The sequence below is a fragment of the Acaromyces ingoldii genome, assembly GCF_003144295.1.
Source record: "Acaromyces ingoldii strain MCA 4198 unplaced genomic scaffold FA10scaffold_1, whole genome shotgun sequence".
NCBI classification, from domain to species: Eukaryota; Fungi; Basidiomycota; class Exobasidiomycetes; order Exobasidiales; family Cryptobasidiaceae; genus Acaromyces; species Acaromyces ingoldii.
In genome coordinates, this window is record NW_020290247.1 from 3,629,196 (window position 1) to 3,645,280 (window position 16,085).

Consider the following 16,085-nt stretch of genomic DNA (forward strand, 5'->3'; position numbering starts at 1 on the left):
ATGGTGGCGCTCGTGCAAGGAATTGGGAAAAGTTCAAGGTCTGGATAGTTTATTTCTTCTCGCACGGCAAACGCACCGTGGGACCGCGACTTCCGTCTGCAGAGCGCGCCATGCGCGGCCGGGAACGTGATGGAAGCCGGATAACCGAAAATGGTCAAAAAGGCACTGGGGTCAACCCCACGATTTTCCTCAACTTCCCTGACCCTCTTCCATCTCTCTCTTATACACTCTCCAACCGTCTCTCTCTCTCTGCCTCTCATTTTGCCCTTTCTCTCTCTCTTACTGCACCTGAAATCATGACGACGAGGATTGGCCAACTGGCCCAGCACTTGGACCCGCGGACGTGGTCGGGCAAAGGGCTGGCGGCGCACAGCGTCAAGAATGAAAATGACGTCGTCATCGTGGCGATTGGACGGACGCCATTCTGCAAGGCTCGCAAGGGCAGCCTCAAGGATACTCCGTGAGTACCTCCACGAGAGGAAAAGAGGAAAAAAGAGTGCGGCCTAGCTGGTGGAAATGGAACTGACGATGGTGTGATATTGCAACTGAAACAGATTTGACGTTTTGGTGAGTACGATTGAGCAGGTAGAGGGAGTGATTGGCCGGATCAGCTCATACGATGGTCCTCTTAGCTTCTCGAGACCTTCAAGGGCATGCTCAGCACTTCTCAGATTGACCCCAAGCTCATTGAAGAAGTGGCAGTGGGAAATGTACGCAACGAAAACGGAGCCTACTGCGTTCGCGCCGCTGCGCTCGCGGCGGGCATCCCGAACACGGCGCCTACCCTCGTCGTGAACCGGTTCTGCTCGAGCGGTCTCATGGCTGTCCGAAGCGTGGCCAACCAGATCCAGGCCGGTGAGATCGACTGCGGACTGGCAGTGGGATGTGAGAGCATGTCGAACCACGCCAAGGAGGAGGTGGGTCAACGTCTAACCGGCAAGCGTGTCTTGTCTAATCTGAAGGGCTTAATCTGACATGAGAAAGGGTGTTCGTGGCGTTCCTGCTGCGCAGTGGGGGTACTCGCCTGAGGTCAGCGGTGCCAACCAGGAAGCAGCAGATTGCAAGATGCCCATGGGCTGGACATCGGAAAATGTTGCCGGCGACTTCAACATCTCGCGCGAGAAGATGGATGCCTTTGCTGCTCGTTCTCACCAGCGCGCGGCGGCTGCACAAGCTTCGGGCCGATTTGATGCTGAGATCTTCCCCATCACTGTGCCTGTCTCGCTCGATGGCGGCAAAGGAGTCGAAAAGACGTACGCGACCGTCTCAAAGGACGATGGAATCCGAGCCAACTCGACCCCAGAGGGTCTTGCCAAAATCAAGCCCGCCTTCCCCCAATGGGCACCCGCGCAGACGACAGGAGGAAATGCCTCGCAGCTCACCGACGGCGCTGCGGGCATCCTTCTCATGCGCCGCTCCATGGCCCAGAAGCTCGGCAAGCCCATCCTGGCAAAGTACGTCGCGACGGCCGTGTCCGGTCTGCCCCCTCGCATCATGGGCATCGGACCCAGCCTGGCCATTCCCAGGGTTCTCGAATTGACGGGCATCACAAAAGAGCAAGTGGACATCTTTGAGATCAACGAGGCCTTTGCAAGCATGGCCGTCTACTGCGAGGAGAAGCTTGAGATCGACCCAGAGAAGCTGAACGTCAACGGAGGCGCTTGCGCCCTCGGCCATCCTCTCGGTGCTGTAAGTCTTCCCTTTCTTTGGCAACCTCTGAACATCGAGCTGAGAGCATCTATCCCTATTCTTCTACTATTTAGACCGGCGCTCGCCTTGTGGTCACTGCTCTGAAGGAGCTCGAACGGCGACAAGGACGGGTCGCCGTCGTGAGCATGTGCATCGGCCTGTAGGTGTTGCTCGCCCCTATCTTCGGTTTCTTTCCCCCGCTAACCCTCCTCTTCTCTGCCTCACAGTGGCATGGGCGCGGCTGGCCTCTTCATTCGTGAAGATTGAGACTGTATTCATTTCTATGTCGTCGTCCAATGTGAAAACAGTGACGTCCCTCTGAGAGCAAATCACTTCTTCCCTCCCCCTCCCGTACCGCCGCCTGCAGCCTTCTCCGCCTCCTTAGCCTGTTTCAGTACCTGTGTCAGCGCTTTCAAATTCTGGTTCGAGACTTTGCGGCTGAATGTGCTCACCATCTGCTTCTGTTTTACAATTTCGGCGTCCCGAGCCTTGCGCTGCTCAACGCTAAGCCCATCAGCTCTCTTGCCCTTGTTTGCGTCGGCCTGCTTCTTTTGCGCCTTGGCCCGCGCCAGGTCACGCTGGTTACCGCCTGATCACGAAGCACAGATCAGTCTCTCACCCAGCCATTTGTGAAAAGAGAGGAGGGAAGCAGAGGGGGCAAGAAAGCACGTACGTGTCATTGGTATATGCCCCTGAGGAATCCCAAGCGGTCCCTTCTATGTCAACTTCCGCGATAATGTAGGCCCCACAAAGATTGATCGCCTGCCACGGCACGGCCCCAACGGCGACGTTGCGTCGAGTCAATGATGGGGAGGAACAAAGGAGGCGCGAGAAGGTCGCAACTCGACAGAACCTTGAGCGGGCAATTTCAGGGTTTCGGGCGAGACCACGTGTCTTGACAGGTCTACCGGTAATCTGCGCCCGCTCTCAAGACAGAGCAGACAGTAAGGAAGTGGTGTCATCAAGATTGTCATTATTGCTGTGCTGTGTAAATTTGGAGTCTGCTTGGCTTGGGATCTAGATCTGCTGTGAAGGGGAGAGTTTAAGGAGAGAATTCAAGGAGGAATTGGGCAAAAAGGGGGAGGGGGAGATGAGGCCGCGACGGATGCGATGAGAATGGGAGAAGCGCAACCCTATTCTTCTGGCGAGAAGACGACGGTGCCGACGACGTCTCTTGGGAGTTCCTCTTCCAGATTTGGTTCTGAGGACGACGACGAAGGAGATTGCTCGATACTGGCGCAGACATCGACGATCTTTGTTTCATCTTGGTTCTTGATCTCGTGAATACGTACCTGAGCCGACAAATGACCTTGCTCGCGCTCATTCGGGGACGGAGGTGCTGAAGCAGAAGGATTGAGACGAGGTCGGAGGCGCAGAAGTAGCTTCTTTCCCTGCCCAGGACCCAAACCCAAGGTGACGGTGCTCGACACTCTTTTGAGCCGCGTCGTTGCATCCTCTACAGCCTCTTCGGCGTCGCCTGAGGCATTTTGTTCAATCTCGATGGGCTCCTCTGTTGTCTCGCGCGTCTCCGCACCTGCCTCTGAGGGCTGCGACGACGAGGAGGGAAGTGCAATTCCGAGCTCCGTCAGGCGACCCTCGTACTTCTTTACCTTGTCCTTCTGTCCCTTGCGGCTTGCGATCTTGAGCTTCTGCGAGATGTGCTCCACCTCTTCCTCTTCGGCCTTGGACAGGGTGCCCAAGCGCGCATCGCTAGGCTCCTTCGACGTAGCCACAATGAGATCAAAATCGGCGACGGCCGAGCTCAGAGGAACTCGAAGTTGGCGCGTGTCGAGGGCCAGGACAAATGTCCTTGCCTTTGCCGTCGTGTTGCTCACCACAATGCTCTCGGCCTGCGACAGCTTGCCCAAGGCCAATTCACCAAAGTCAAGCCGGCCGGTGGGCAAGACAGCGAAATTGGGCACCTTTCGAACATTCGCCTTGAGCCAAACGGTCTGGTCCTGGTCGCGATCGGCAACATTTTCCACAACGAGGCGTTCCTGGAACTGGCCCGTTAAGCTGGGACTAAAGACAAACTCGACCTCGCGCTTGCCATGGCCTGGTACGACGCCGTAGCGGGCGCTACTGCTGAGCTTGATATCTCCGCTGGCGATGCTGCCGCTTTTGCGGATGCAGAAACGCAAAGCCCATTCGCTCCTATTTTGAATCAGGATGCGCCGTGTCCTTGCCTCTCCTTTGTCAAGCTGACCGAAGTTGATGTGGGGCTGACCGAGCTCGACCAGAGATCGACATGTTGTGGATCGGATCATGAGATCGCGCACGGGAAGCTCGTCGGCATCAAGATCAGCCATGCTGGCAAAGTCGTCGGACCGTCGCAGTCCCTCTCTGTCAAAGTCGACGAGGCGCAAGAAAATTCGACTATCTTGCTTGCGAGCGTTGCCCTGAATGTGCGGCCTTGTGCTCCCGTTGGGCGTATAGACGGCAACGACTTGCCTCTCGGATCGCGCATCTACCGTCAGAACCTCGACAGGTTCCAACCGTCCTGCTTCGATTGCGTCGCGCAGGCCTCGCTCGAGATTAACTTCTGTCCGGACGCTCTGCTCTTCCGCGAGAGGGTTGCCGAGGAAAAAGGTACTCAGGCTGCTGCTCTGCCCTTCAACAGCCGACACAAGCTCATCGAGAGTGAGCTTGGAGACATCCTTAGGGTTCGACAAGACTGGCTCGGCTTTCCGCTTGCCCGTCAAGGCCGGAGCGTCCGCTTTCGCGGACGTCTGTTTGGCAACTTCTTCGGCCTTGTCAGCGGCCGCGCTTCCCTTGCGATGAATGTCCTTGGCCAGAGGAGATGGTAGTCGAGGTAAAGGTGCCTTGGGTTGCTTCGAAGACGCAGCAGCGCCTTTGCTGGGACGGGAAGAAGAAGGTGCCTCGATGGCATCCAGCAATTGGAAACGCTTGCTTTTTGCCGGTATCCTCTTGCTGTCGACCGGAGGCCCTGATGCCAAGTCAAGATATTCGAAGACCGAGATCAGGCTTCGATCCTTGAAAGTGATACCTCGTCCCCAAGTCGCCGTCAGCCGACCTTTAGCTCCCTTCTTCAGGGCTGAGACGAGGTTGATCGTCGGCTTGGGCTTGACCAACGGTGCGGCATGATCACCGTCGCCTCCCCCGTCCCTCTTTTCCTCTCGTTGATGATTATGATGATGATGACGCGATGATGGACCTTGGCCGTCCGTTTTCTTCCCTGCGTTACCAAGCCGATGATGGCTGCTTGCTACACCTCGCCACGTAGCATTCTCTCGTCGAGCTGGAGCTGGCGAGTCTTGACTCATTGTCTCTAGGAAACGCTCCTTGAGGTCGGCACCCGTCCTGCCAGATTTGCCGTTCAGCAGCGTCTTGGAAGATGTCTCTCCTCGCTTGGATCCAGACTCCAATGGCGCGTCGCCAGCTTCGAGCTCCGCGTAACGATTTGGAAATGGAGTCGCTGTTGTGTTGACCTGATCAGGCTGAGCGCTGTCTTCTGCTTGTTGCGCTCGCGTCTGCTGCTTTTCATCTGCACCATTTTTTGGCTTCTCGACCTTCTTGACAAACAGTCGGAGATCCTCTGAATGCGCTGCTAACATCTCGAGCGATAGCTTCTTGTCGGAAAGGTTCTCAATCGAAAACGTCCGCACCCTCGTCGAATTAATGTTGACGTCGCCAAAGTCGATGAAGTTGGAGCCCGTGGGTGTGAGGATACGGTAAAATAGCGAGTGGAAGCTTACGCGCTGACGGTCCACATTTTTGGAGCGAACCTCAAAGATCTGGTCATTGTGGCGGTTGAGCAGATTGGCCACTGTCACCTGCTTGCGGTAGGACTCGTTGACTCGTCGAGGAAAGAGATCGAGCCTCAGCTCGACTGTCTGAAGAGCCGGGATCGCCACTTCGTCCCTGTATGTGCTAAGCACCTTACTGACGAAGCGCACATCGACGCGAGCTGTCAGCTCAGAGAGATTGCGCACTGCAATGTGCTCGGACCGCTTGGTCCCGACGTTTGCCTCTCCGAAGTCGACAGATTTCGGCGAGAGGGTGATGAGTGACGTGCACGTTCTTGTCCTGCACATGACTGTCTTCCTCTCTCGTCCGCCTCGTGAGCGCACACCCGACGACTTTGTTCGAGCATAGTCGAGCGAGATGCGAAAAGCCCTCTCGACTAGCCTTCCCGCCCACAGAAGTTCTTCTTCTGTCGACGACGCGGAGAGCTCTTTTCTTGGTGGACGATAGGAAACAATGACTCGGTATTCGCCTCCAGGCTTGAGGATGAGCTCCTCGAGCTGATTTCGATGAGGCTGCTCCACATTTCTCAGCCCGGAAAGGGCCACGGCACCGCCGTTGTGAGAGCGAACACCAATCTGCTGCCGATGATGATGGGTCGAAGAGGCGTGCGAGTGCTTGGACGACTCGGCTACGCTACCGCTCGCCCCAGCACTGGCGCCTCCAGGCCCGTCGTCAAGTCCATCTGTGCTGCTGATCTCCATGTGGGCGCCCTCGTGATAGTGCAGAGGAGCCTGAGAGGAGGGTGTTGTTGAGCCAGACAGGTTGTCATCGCCGCCTCCGGTCATGCGCTGATGGTGATACTGATGCAAGAGGCCTCCTGCGTGTTGGTGATGCGTAGAGAAAAGACCAGAAGTCGGTCGGCTCCGAAAGGCTCCGTCGCTGCCGAATGCCTTACCACTGCCACTCTCGGAAGGCGGCGGTGGCTCCAGGACCAGACCATCATGAAGCTTCGAGGGACCAGCCACGGGCGAGCCAGGAAGTGAGCCAGCCTGTGAAGCGACCGACGACGCATCGACATCCTTTGACGAATCGTCTTCGACGCCTCCACTGCCAGTGATCACGCCTTGGCTGCTGGATGTCGTCGAGCACAGGTCGAGGACAGGAGGCTCTTCGCTTGGTACAGGTTCGCGAGCGTGTGACGTTGGTGTTTTTCCTGCTTCTTGAGCCTGTGCTTCATTTTGGAGCTGCAGCAATCTTTCCTTTCTCCGCGCCTTTTCTTCACGGTCTTCGTCTTCACCCTGCTTGATATGCGGAGGCTCATCCTGGACAACTTGATCAAACGACTGCTGCAGAAGCTCGGCGAGCTGAAATTCGGCTTCGACGCCCTTGTCGACGCTAAAGTGCACGTCCAGGGCGCCCTCGCAAATATTCTTGAGCACGAGGAGCTGCTTGGTCCAGTGTCCCCCTGCACAATCGCCGAAATCGATGACGTCGCCAGACAAGACCGCCAAAGCACCGTTGTCGCCTGCGGCTCCGAGCATGTTTGCACGAATCGAAATGCGTACGCTATTCGAGGCGTTGTGCATGTTGGTCAATGTGACGACTTGCTCAAAGTCTCGACAGGGCTCTCGGGGATGCAATGCGATGCGCAACCGCATGGAGGACCGCGCATGGAGGATGTGCGGTTTGTAGCCGCCACGTCGGGTCGTTGATGAGGCGGAAGTAGCTTTTTGGCTGCCATCGTTATTGTTCGAGGCAGCGGCGGACGCTTGGGCGACGCTCGATCCAATATCATCGCCATCGTCGTCGGCCGCGTTGACAACATCGATCAGTCTGCCATCGTCGTCAAGGAAGGAGATGGCAGGATCGGCATCGTCAAGCTTAGCTTGCCAAAAGATGTCAATGTCCGACTGGTTGACGAGGACAACATGGTGCTCCTCCTCGTCGCCAACAAAAATGTCGCCAAAGTCCATCGGAATAGCGCCGTGATTCTGAGCTCGCCGTGGGAGAACCTGGCTCCTGAGAGCGCTGTTGTTGCTCGTCGTCGTCGTCGTGGAGGCCGACAGGGCAACGCTGTGGTCATCATCGCTGTCATGAAACGACTGCGAAGAGGATGGCGTTATCTTCGAGGCAGTGTCTCCCAACTGCACGCCCAGCTGAGGCCGACAAGAACGGGCAAAGAAGGGGAGGGAGAAGACCTGACATTGATCGTCGTCACCGCTGTCCTCTTCGCCAGGATTTCCGCTGACAGAAGTGACGTTGGTCGAGCTGTAGTATGAAGCCGGTCTCGAAGACGAGCTCGAGAGGTTGCTCGCCCCCGAAGAAGGCGGAGTTCCTTCGTGTGGTGCCAGCGCTTGTGCCGTGCTTGCTGACGACAATAGATCGCTCGGCAGCGGGGGAAGCGGCCAGGCTCTGATGGTGACAGTGCCCGTCGTGTCGAATGCTGGACACTCGACGGACTCGAGATCCGAGCGGCCGTCATGCAGCTGAGCATCGGCAATGGAGGAAGCCGAGGATGACGACGACGAGGACACTTGCCGCTTGCTTTCATCCGTCGTTCGCGGTGGCGAAGACGTGCCATCAAAGACAGGCGATTTAGGAGGTGCCAAGAAATGGCGACGAGTGGCGTTGGTATCCTTGTCTTGAAGCGGAGCGAAATGGACAGGTCGAAAGGAGACAAAGATATCAGCCACGCCGCCAGGATCGAGGATCAATGAGTCGGCAGACTCAAGGTTGGCCGACATGTGTCGCAGCTCTCGAAGCTTCGACGGCGATAGCCCGTCTGCCATGGCCCACTTTGCCGTGTTGGAGGGAAAGACGATAGCTTCTTTGCCTGTATGAATGCGGATTTGTTTAGTCCCAGGGCAAGGAGAGTCTGGAGGAAAAGAGGGACAAAGTTTCTTTCTCACCTTCAGAAACGACTGTGCGCTTCCTCTTCATGAATGCCAATCCCCGTCCGAGGTCTGAACCCAGCCTGACCAGGACCCTGCTCGACTCATCGACGTTGCGGATCTTGACGGGAAGCAAGCCTGGTGCGTGGTTGAGGTAGACATCATCCAGCAGCAGGCTGCTGGTCTCGGAGACGACGATGAGGGGCGGCCCAGAAACCTGCGATGCGGGCAGCTCTGACCGTCTCTTTGCTGCCTCTTCGCCACCGCCGCCGGGCCTCGAGCTCCTCGATCGGGTTTGCCTCTTGTTCATCTCTGGCGGATGCGAGCTTGGACTGGCATTAGACGGACTGAAAGAGGATGACGGGGCAACGGGGATAGGCGCAACTGTTGTGGGTTGAGGCGTGGGCATGCCGCTGCCCAACATCGATGTCGAGCTCCTCGGTGTGATTCTTGGCCGGCTCTTTGAGGCCGAAAACGATTCCTGCGGTTGGTCGCCCATGACGCGCTCAAATGCGCCGACCCATTGCGAGCTACTACCGCTCCCTTCGGACCGGCCTTCTTCTCCAGCCGCCTTGGAGGCCTCGTAGCGAACCGGTGTTCGGCCGCTCATCTTTCCTTAACGACACTAAAATCTCCCTAAGCGCAGGGAAGGAAAGCGAAGGGAAAAGAATGACGAGGGCGCGGCGAGACGGCGTCGAGACTCAATATGGTCACTCTGTGGCCATGGCCTCTCCTGCCTAGAGATTCATGGTGAGGGAGAGATAAGGCGAAGGAAGTGTGTCGAAGGGATTCGAGACGGAGCAGGTGTTAGACAGATGGGAGAGTGGGGAGAGACCCACGACTCGAGCGCGAGGTGCTGTCGACGCAGCAGAGTCGAAGGGCGTCGCAGGGGGAAGGGTTGAGGGGAAAAGGGAAAGAGAAAGATAGGAAAGCGGTTGATCGACAAGGGGCCGACGGGTTGGCGAAGGTGGCACGACCGGGTTGATGCGAGTCGTGTGAGACGGGCTACTAACCCCTTCCCTCTGGACTCTCTCGACGAAAAAAAGTTCGGACAGGCAGAGTCCTGCCGACGCTCCGGGTTTCATCTGCGCGCGCGTCTGGCTCGCGTGGCCTGTCCGTCGCACGGACTCTTTGCGCCTCACTCTACCTCATTTCCGCTTCTTCTAATTCTACGTCGGTCGTCAAATCTCGATACGCTCAGGCCTTTCTTTCGCTGAGGCTCATGGCCACCCTCTGGAACACTCTAGCCTTTGCAGGCCGGGGGCGATGGGCAGTAGCAGGGCCCAGCAAGGCCACTGCGGTCCGTAGCCTGCCGTCTCAAGAGCAGATGCGACACGCTTCAAGGGCGGCCGGAAGCATTGAAGGGTCGAGGGGGATCGCCAGGCCACCGAAAGCAGTTTCCTCCGAGACCAGACCAGTCAGATCAACGAAGAAGAACGGCAGCCCACATGGGCAAAGACCTGAGAAAGTGGGTCAAGCTGCTGGAGGAAGGAGCAGAGACACAAGACCAGCCATTGAACGGCTGGAACAAAGAGAGTCCAAGAAGAGCCAATTGGATAGTATCAACGAAGGCTCTGATTTCGCTGGAAGAACTACGAAGCGCGCGGAGAAGGCTTGGTCGATGTCATCAGCAGATGGAGGTGAGAGTGACGACCAACACAGAGGGCGTCGTCGCACAACAAAGTGGAGAGAGCGTCTCGAGCACGTCCGAGAAGGGAAGTCGAAAGAAGAAAAGACCAAAGTGGGGGAGCAAACGGAAGAGGACGATAGAATGGAAAAGGAGAGCGAGGAAGAGATACCTACTGGCTCGGGCTTCCTGGGTCGACTGTTACAAAGAGAGAGAGGGAGAAGAGGAGGGACCAACGAGCCAGCAGATTCATTCGAGGGTATCTTCCGAGACTCAGGTGGTGAAGCGAGATCTGCCGTCGCAGCGTCGACCTTGTCGGCGCCCGCGATCCTCTCGCTCGACAAGATCAACGAACGACCAGCGTACGACGCATCACGCGAGAGTCCTCTTGGCCGTTTGGGCCATGCCATTTATCGAGGACAGGCGGGCGTGGGGATCTTAAGCGACGAGGATGACTTCAACATGATTGGTGCCGATGAATCAGGTCGCTCACTCCTCATGCTTCGCCACGATCATCCTCGCAAATACATCGCTGTCGTCGTGGATGCCGACCAACTCATCTTTCTCCCTGATCTGCTTCGCGCAGGAGCCAAGGGAGGCAGGATGGCAGCTGAAGCTGTGAAAAGAAATGTGGCCGACGATGTCGGTGCTCCAGTGGATGAGATCGATGTGCGAATCGAGCTCTTTGCAAATAGTGCCGGTCTTAGAGGTTTTCTCAATGGCACCGTAAGTTGACGAGATCGCTCCTCTCTCTCAATGTTTCCTCCGGCTGACACATGTCCACGCAGAAAACGGTATCCCTGGAAGTCTTCTACGACTTCCTCCTCGGCTTCATCAACTCATCGCCCCTCTATCGCTTCGTCGACACGGGTCGCGCGCTCCAGTCAGCCGACAACAAGGTCCGGGCCGTCTTTGTCGACTATGTCCTGGATAACGACTGCGAGCAGGTCTACATCGGTGGGCTGGGCGACTATGGCTATCGCGCCGAACTCGACAGTCTGAGAAGGCTCAAATTGGTGCGTTTTCTTCCCCAGAGTCCTCTCCTTGCTTCTGTGCCGCTCACGAGATTGCCTTCCAGCTCCACCGCGTGAGCCTCTTGGGCATCCCAGACTACACCCGCGTCAGCCGCTTCTACAGGGACTACGCTCAACGCAAAGTCTCTTGGGCGGGCGACGTTTTCATCCTGAATCAACAGGTTCGTGAAAAGGCCGGCATATAGGGGCAAATATAGCCTTGCCTGGCTGTCCTGGAACGGGTCATCACTTTTACACTTGTAAGCATTGAAAGAGAAAGCTGCATTACTGTACGATACACTGGAACAAAAAAAGAGAAACTGTGTGTGTGTCTGTGTGTGTATGCGCGATAGAGGTGACGGAAGAACGAGGTAGGCTGCTCTAGGAGTATCAGATATAGTAATCTCTTGACGAGGTCTTCAGTGGGCTTCCAGGCGTAGGCGGCAAGGGCCTCTTTGCTGGCGAAGTCGAGGCAAACGTCGAGGTGGACTTCTTCGTCGGACTGTCAAGAAGACTGCGCTTGCTCAGCTCGACGCGAGGGCTTCCCATTAGTGTCTGGATTTCCTCGTCGATTGTCTTTCTCCGCCTCGCACGCCTGGCTGCTCTGGTGTTCGATTCGGGGAGGGGCAGTGGGTCCGGTTCGTTGCCCGGCAAGTTTCCGTACCACGCCTTGCTGCTCGGTTTGTTGGGCGAGGAAGGCATCAGGCCCAGACCTGTCGTCGCCGGCGCGCGATTGTAGCTGTGAGCGCCATAATAGGGCGACGAGGGTGTGGCGCTACCCGCACCTGCGCCGCGCTTCAGAGACGAGTTTCTCGAGAGCGTCTCCATGTCCTGCCTGGCTTCTTCGTCTTTTGCCTCAAAGGCCGATCGAAGACCGGCAAGCTGACCGCCGGCCGAGCCAATGTCGAAGCGGGTCATGGGCCCCACGGCTCTCGATGGGCTTTCCCATCCTCTGTTGCTACCAAAGCGTCCGGGCGAGTGAGAGATACCGTCCTGCATCGGTGGCGTGTCCTTGAAAAAGGCAGGCGTAGGTGCCGATACGACATTCTTGGCCACCTCTGTCAGCGGTCGGATCCTTGTCTGCGCATCGTCGTGGCTGTTGGAGTGCGAAGACGCCGAGTAGGTCGATGCGCCCGACGCCGAGGACGTGGCCGCCGAGCCGCCCTCGAGCGCATCGACGAGGCGCGTGATGATGTCCTGCTGCACCTTGAGTCGGTTCTTCCAGCCCGCTACGCTCCTCTCGAGGTCCGACATCATTTCTCGCTGACCCTTGATGACGCCATTGAGCCTTTCAATCTCCTGGCGGTCCGCCGCCAAGGAGCCAGCCTCGCGAACCGAGATGTCGGCAAGTGATGTCCGCTTCGACAGTGTCTTGGGCAGAGCAGAGGGAGGGGAAAAGGGCGAAGAGGCAGAAGCGTCGTACCTTCGGTGTTCTCGCAACGACCCTCCCCGCTGCAGGGCACCGCCACCGCTCAAGCTTGCGCGAGCTTCTAGCGAGCCACCCAGTCGAGATGCTGCCCTTCGAAGAGGAGATGCGGGCGGCGAGGGGCTCATGCTCTGTACGTGGGCCTTTGCCTCGGACAGTTGCCTCTCGAGGCTGGCGATTCTCGACTTTTGAATGTCGACTTCGATCTGAAGCTCGACTGCATCCTTGGAGAGAGATGACGTCGAAGCAAAAGGAGGAGCCTTCGCCGCGCGCATTTCGGCGTCTTCAGCTCGGTTCTGCAAATTGATGGCTTCGAGCTTGGCCGCTTCCAGCTCTTCACGGAGCAGCTTGATAGTCTCCTCCGACTCATCGCGTTGTTGTTGTTGTTGCTGCTGCTGCTGCTGCTGCTGCTGTTGCTGCTGTGCGCCGGCGCCTTCTTGCTGCTCCCTCGCTTCGACGGCCTCTTCGCGCCGCTTGATCTCGTCTAGCTTTTGCTGCAGCTCAGCCTCGCGTTCTTTGGACGCCAAGGCACTGTCACCTGCCCGGATGGGCGTGGGGCACGGGCTGGGCGTCATTCCGGCTCCCTTCACCAAGTCATCGAAGTCTTCCTGGGCCTCTTTGTCTTCTTCGTCCTTGGCGTTTTGGCGCCCGAGCTGTTTCTTGAGCTCCTTGACTTCTTCTCGGAGCCTCTCCTTTTCCTCGTCGTCCGAGTCCTTGGCTCCTCCCTCCTCCTTGGGGCGGTTGGTGACTTGCTCTTTGGTGACCTCTTGCGCCATTACGACTCGCTTCTCAAGCTCCTCGATCTGGCTTCGGAGCTTCTGTTCCCTCTCTGCAGCTGCGCTTCTCTCCTTCTCCCACTCGCTCTTCTTCGCCTCTTCCCACTCTAGCCGTCGCTTCGACTCGCCTTCCAAAATCTCCTTCTGGATCGTCTCCCTATCCTTTAAACCCTTGCTCTGCGCCACGAGCTTCAGGAGCCTGTTTGCTTCCCTCTCTTCGTGCGCAATGTTCCTCGCCTCATCCCGCTCGGTTCTTAACTTGCTGAAAGCCTCCTCCGCTTCGTCCAGCTCTGCATCTGCGTCATCGAGCTGCACTTGAAGCTCCTTTTCCCTCGCCTGCCACAGCCGGACCTCTTCGCGCCTGGCTGCTTCCGAGGCCTGTCGTGCTGCAATGGCTGAGGCGAGCTCGCGCCGCAGCGAAGAAAGCTCAGCCTCCATGGCAAATGGCTTTGAAGTGGACATGGATGGCGTTGTCGGTGCGGCGGTGCCGGCACCGCTCGGAGCCAGTCGCTGCATTGGACTATCGAGAGACATGGCGGCCGCCAGCGTCTTTTGTCGCTTCGAAGGACTGCTCGTCCCCAGGTCGCTCCTCCTCGCCATCCTTCTCCTCGGCTGGCTCTCCGCCGAATTGTCATCCTGCTCCTCTGCTTCCGTCTTCTTGCTCGTAAGAATGAGTCTGGTCAGGTGCTCGATCTGCTTCTTGAGGTCCGCCCTCTTCTCCTCCATCATGCCCACGTCTCTTTCGACGGCCTCCCTCTTTGAGACGAGCGCCTCGTGCTGCTTCTTTGCGGCTGCATCCTCCTCGACAGAGACCACTCCTCCCCCTGCGACGGTGACTTTGTCGCCGCTGCTGCTCAGTTGGGCGCGCAGACGATCGAGTTCGCGCTTGTAGCGCTGAATCAGGGCCTTGTCATCCATGACTGTGCCCCGCTTGGCCTTTGTCACGACCATCTTGCAGCGCTGGCCGAAGCGGAGCGTGGACAGAGACTCGATGGCATGCTCAAGCCGAGGCGAGAGGGTGCAGACGACGGCCACGCGGGCATTTCCTCCGAGCGACGTTTGCAGCAACCGAGTCAGCTTGGAGTCGCGATAGGGAATGTGGGAGGAAGACGCTGAGGCAGGAATGCCGCCCTGCTCCGAGGCTGCGGCTGCGGCCGACTCGGATAGCTTGGCAATCACGGTACCCAAAGTGAGGAGCGACTTGTTAATGAATGCTCCCTCCTTTCGACGCTCCTTTTCGCTTGCAGCTCTTTCGGACCCAGCCAGATCAATGAGGTTGAGCTGGCTGATGCGGACCTCGTTCTGCGACGCTGCTCCCCGCTCTCGAGACTCGCATGTAAGGATAAAGACACAGTGGCTCCTGCTGCTTCGTTCGTTCCAGTCAGTGGCTGCCTGGTGCCGCTGCCGCTGGCCTCGATCGAGCAGGTCCATGACCTCAGCTGCTGTCGTGACAATCTCCTCGCGCAGGCCAGCGATATGCACACGTCCGCCGCCAGACTCGAGAATTCGAAGGCCGGAGGAGGAAGCGGCCGACGTGGAGACGGTCCGACCCGCCGAGGTCACGGTGTGCGACGTGCCTCCCTTGGTTGGCGAGGCAGGTCGCAGCGATGACGAGCTTGCCGATGCGGCAAGGTCTGCCGACGAGGCCGACGAACCGAGCGGAGCCAAGAGGTCTTTGAGCGTCTCGTTGTAAATTTCGAGGTAGCTGACTCGGAGCAAGAACTCCCTTGAGGACGTCTATGCTCAGGTGTCAGCTTTGTAGCTATGGACGCGGACGAGAAACACTCACCTTTTCGACGCCCTCAAAGATCTGTTCGACGGCCCGGGGAATGACACCCTTCTCAGACCCAGCGCCGCTCATAGTGTGTGTCTTGCCGCTTCCCGTCTGTCCATAGGCAAATACCGTGCCGTTGTAGCCCTTGACGACTGCGTCGACGACTGGCTCGATGTTGTTTGCATACATTTGCGCCGTGTCCTCTGCGGGCGTAACGAGGCTGTCGAAGCGGAAATCGTATGCTTTGTTCTGCGGGTCATTTATGTCAATGGCGGAATTCGACTGCTGCAGCATCGAGGTTGAGCTGTTGGAAGATTGGACCGATGAGGAGGTGCGCTTCGCCAGCGTCGGGTGGTTCTCTGTCGGCACGATGCGGTTGTTGTCCTTGTCCATCGTCCAGAGGCCACCTCCTCCACTCTCATCGCCCGCACCACCTGGTCGAACTCGAACACAGACGACGACGTTGTGGGCAGATGTACCGTCCTCCTCCAGAGGCGCTGCTTCCTGCACCTGGTCCCCAGTCTCCTCTTCCTCTCCCTCGACTTCTCCCTCGGCATCTTCATCTTCACCCCTGACCAACATGCTGGCATCCCCCGCAGTCACAGTCGACATGTCCGCCTCAAAGACATTGCTTTCGTCCCCTGCAGCCTCGACGGCCTCCTCGTCCTCCTCGTCGACCCTTGCAATTTTCGAGGCGGCCGCCGTGGCCGCCCTCGTCTTGACCTTTCGCTTGGCCGTGATGGGCAACGCCTTGATCTTGGTCGATGGCGACGCTTGCGAGGTAAGGCAGACGCTGGCCGAAGTCTTCCTGGTGGGCGTGCAAGGATTACTAGTTGCAAGTCTAGCTTTCTGTTTAGTGGTTGACCTTGTCGCCCGTGTCGGTGAGGAAGGGACCGACGGCGACGTTGACGACGACGAGGTGCTGGACGAAGACGACGAGCACGACGATCGCAACGACGAGAGCGAATCGCACGAAGAGCGTGATGGCGAGAGGCCTGGTCGAAACATGCTGCAAGTGCGTATGGCAAGTGCCTATGACAATGAAAGGACCTGTCCCAATGGATGGGCTGCAAGACTGCTGCTTCCTGAAGCACGCCCATCTGTAGACACAAGTCAACCTCCACGAAATTCGAGGCACGCGTTGGATCACGTGTTGCGCTTTGAATTTCTCGGAGGTGGCC

General features: G+C 57.8%; 5 protein-coding genes across 5 annotated transcripts; 2 read left to right on the forward strand and 3 right to left on the reverse strand.

The window, feature by feature from the left end:
• The first annotated feature begins 204 nt into the window (after window positions 1-204).
• On the forward strand, window positions 205-2,033 carry FA10DRAFT_264646 (thiolase). Its single transcript, XM_025520732.1, has 6 exons — window positions 205-460; window positions 555-567; window positions 633-917; window positions 1,012-1,689; window positions 1,764-1,849; window positions 1,917-2,033. Exons 1-6 carry the CDS (start codon window positions 297-299, stop codon window positions 1,954-1,956), a joined length of 1,266 nt encoding a protein of 421 aa, XP_025381251.1. The 5' UTR covers window positions 205-296; the 3' UTR covers window positions 1,957-2,033.
• FA10DRAFT_264649 (four F5 protein) lies at window positions 1,918-2,443 on the reverse strand. Its single transcript, XM_025520733.1, has 3 exons — window positions 2,363-2,443; window positions 2,142-2,278; window positions 1,918-2,075 (listed from the first exon to the last, which is right to left on the reverse strand). The coding sequence occupies exons 1-3, from the start codon at window positions 2,367-2,369 to the stop codon at window positions 2,019-2,021; spliced, it is 201 nt and encodes a 66-aa protein (XP_025381252.1). The 5' UTR covers window positions 2,370-2,443; the 3' UTR covers window positions 1,918-2,018.
• Window positions 2,444-2,641: 198 nt separating this feature from the next.
• Window positions 2,642-9,323, reverse strand: FA10DRAFT_277708 (hypothetical protein). The gene is made up of 2 exons (XM_025523398.1): window positions 8,307-9,323; window positions 2,642-8,230 (listed from the first exon to the last, which is right to left on the reverse strand). Exons 1-2 carry the CDS (start codon window positions 8,896-8,898, stop codon window positions 2,823-2,825), a joined length of 6,000 nt encoding a protein of 1,999 aa, XP_025381253.1. The 5' UTR covers window positions 8,899-9,323; the 3' UTR covers window positions 2,642-2,822.
• Window positions 9,324-10,059: 736 nt separating this feature from the next.
• On the forward strand, window positions 10,060-11,134 carry FA10DRAFT_283665 (hypothetical protein; the record flags this gene model as incomplete). The annotated part of the gene is made up of 3 exons (XM_025523860.1): window positions 10,060-10,641; window positions 10,704-10,931; window positions 10,994-11,134. The coding sequence occupies 3 exons, from the start codon at window positions 10,060-10,062 to the stop codon at window positions 11,132-11,134; spliced, it is 951 nt and encodes a 316-aa protein (XP_025381254.1).
• Window positions 11,135-11,187: 53 nt separating this feature from the next.
• On the reverse strand, window positions 11,188-15,964 carry FA10DRAFT_264652 (kinesin-domain-containing protein). The gene is made up of 2 exons (XM_025520734.1): window positions 14,920-15,964; window positions 11,188-14,867 (listed from the first exon to the last, which is right to left on the reverse strand). Exons 1-2 carry the CDS (start codon window positions 15,910-15,912, stop codon window positions 11,319-11,321), a joined length of 4,542 nt encoding a protein of 1,513 aa, XP_025381255.1. The 5' UTR covers window positions 15,913-15,964; the 3' UTR covers window positions 11,188-11,318.
• Window positions 15,965-16,085: the final 121 nt, after the last annotated feature.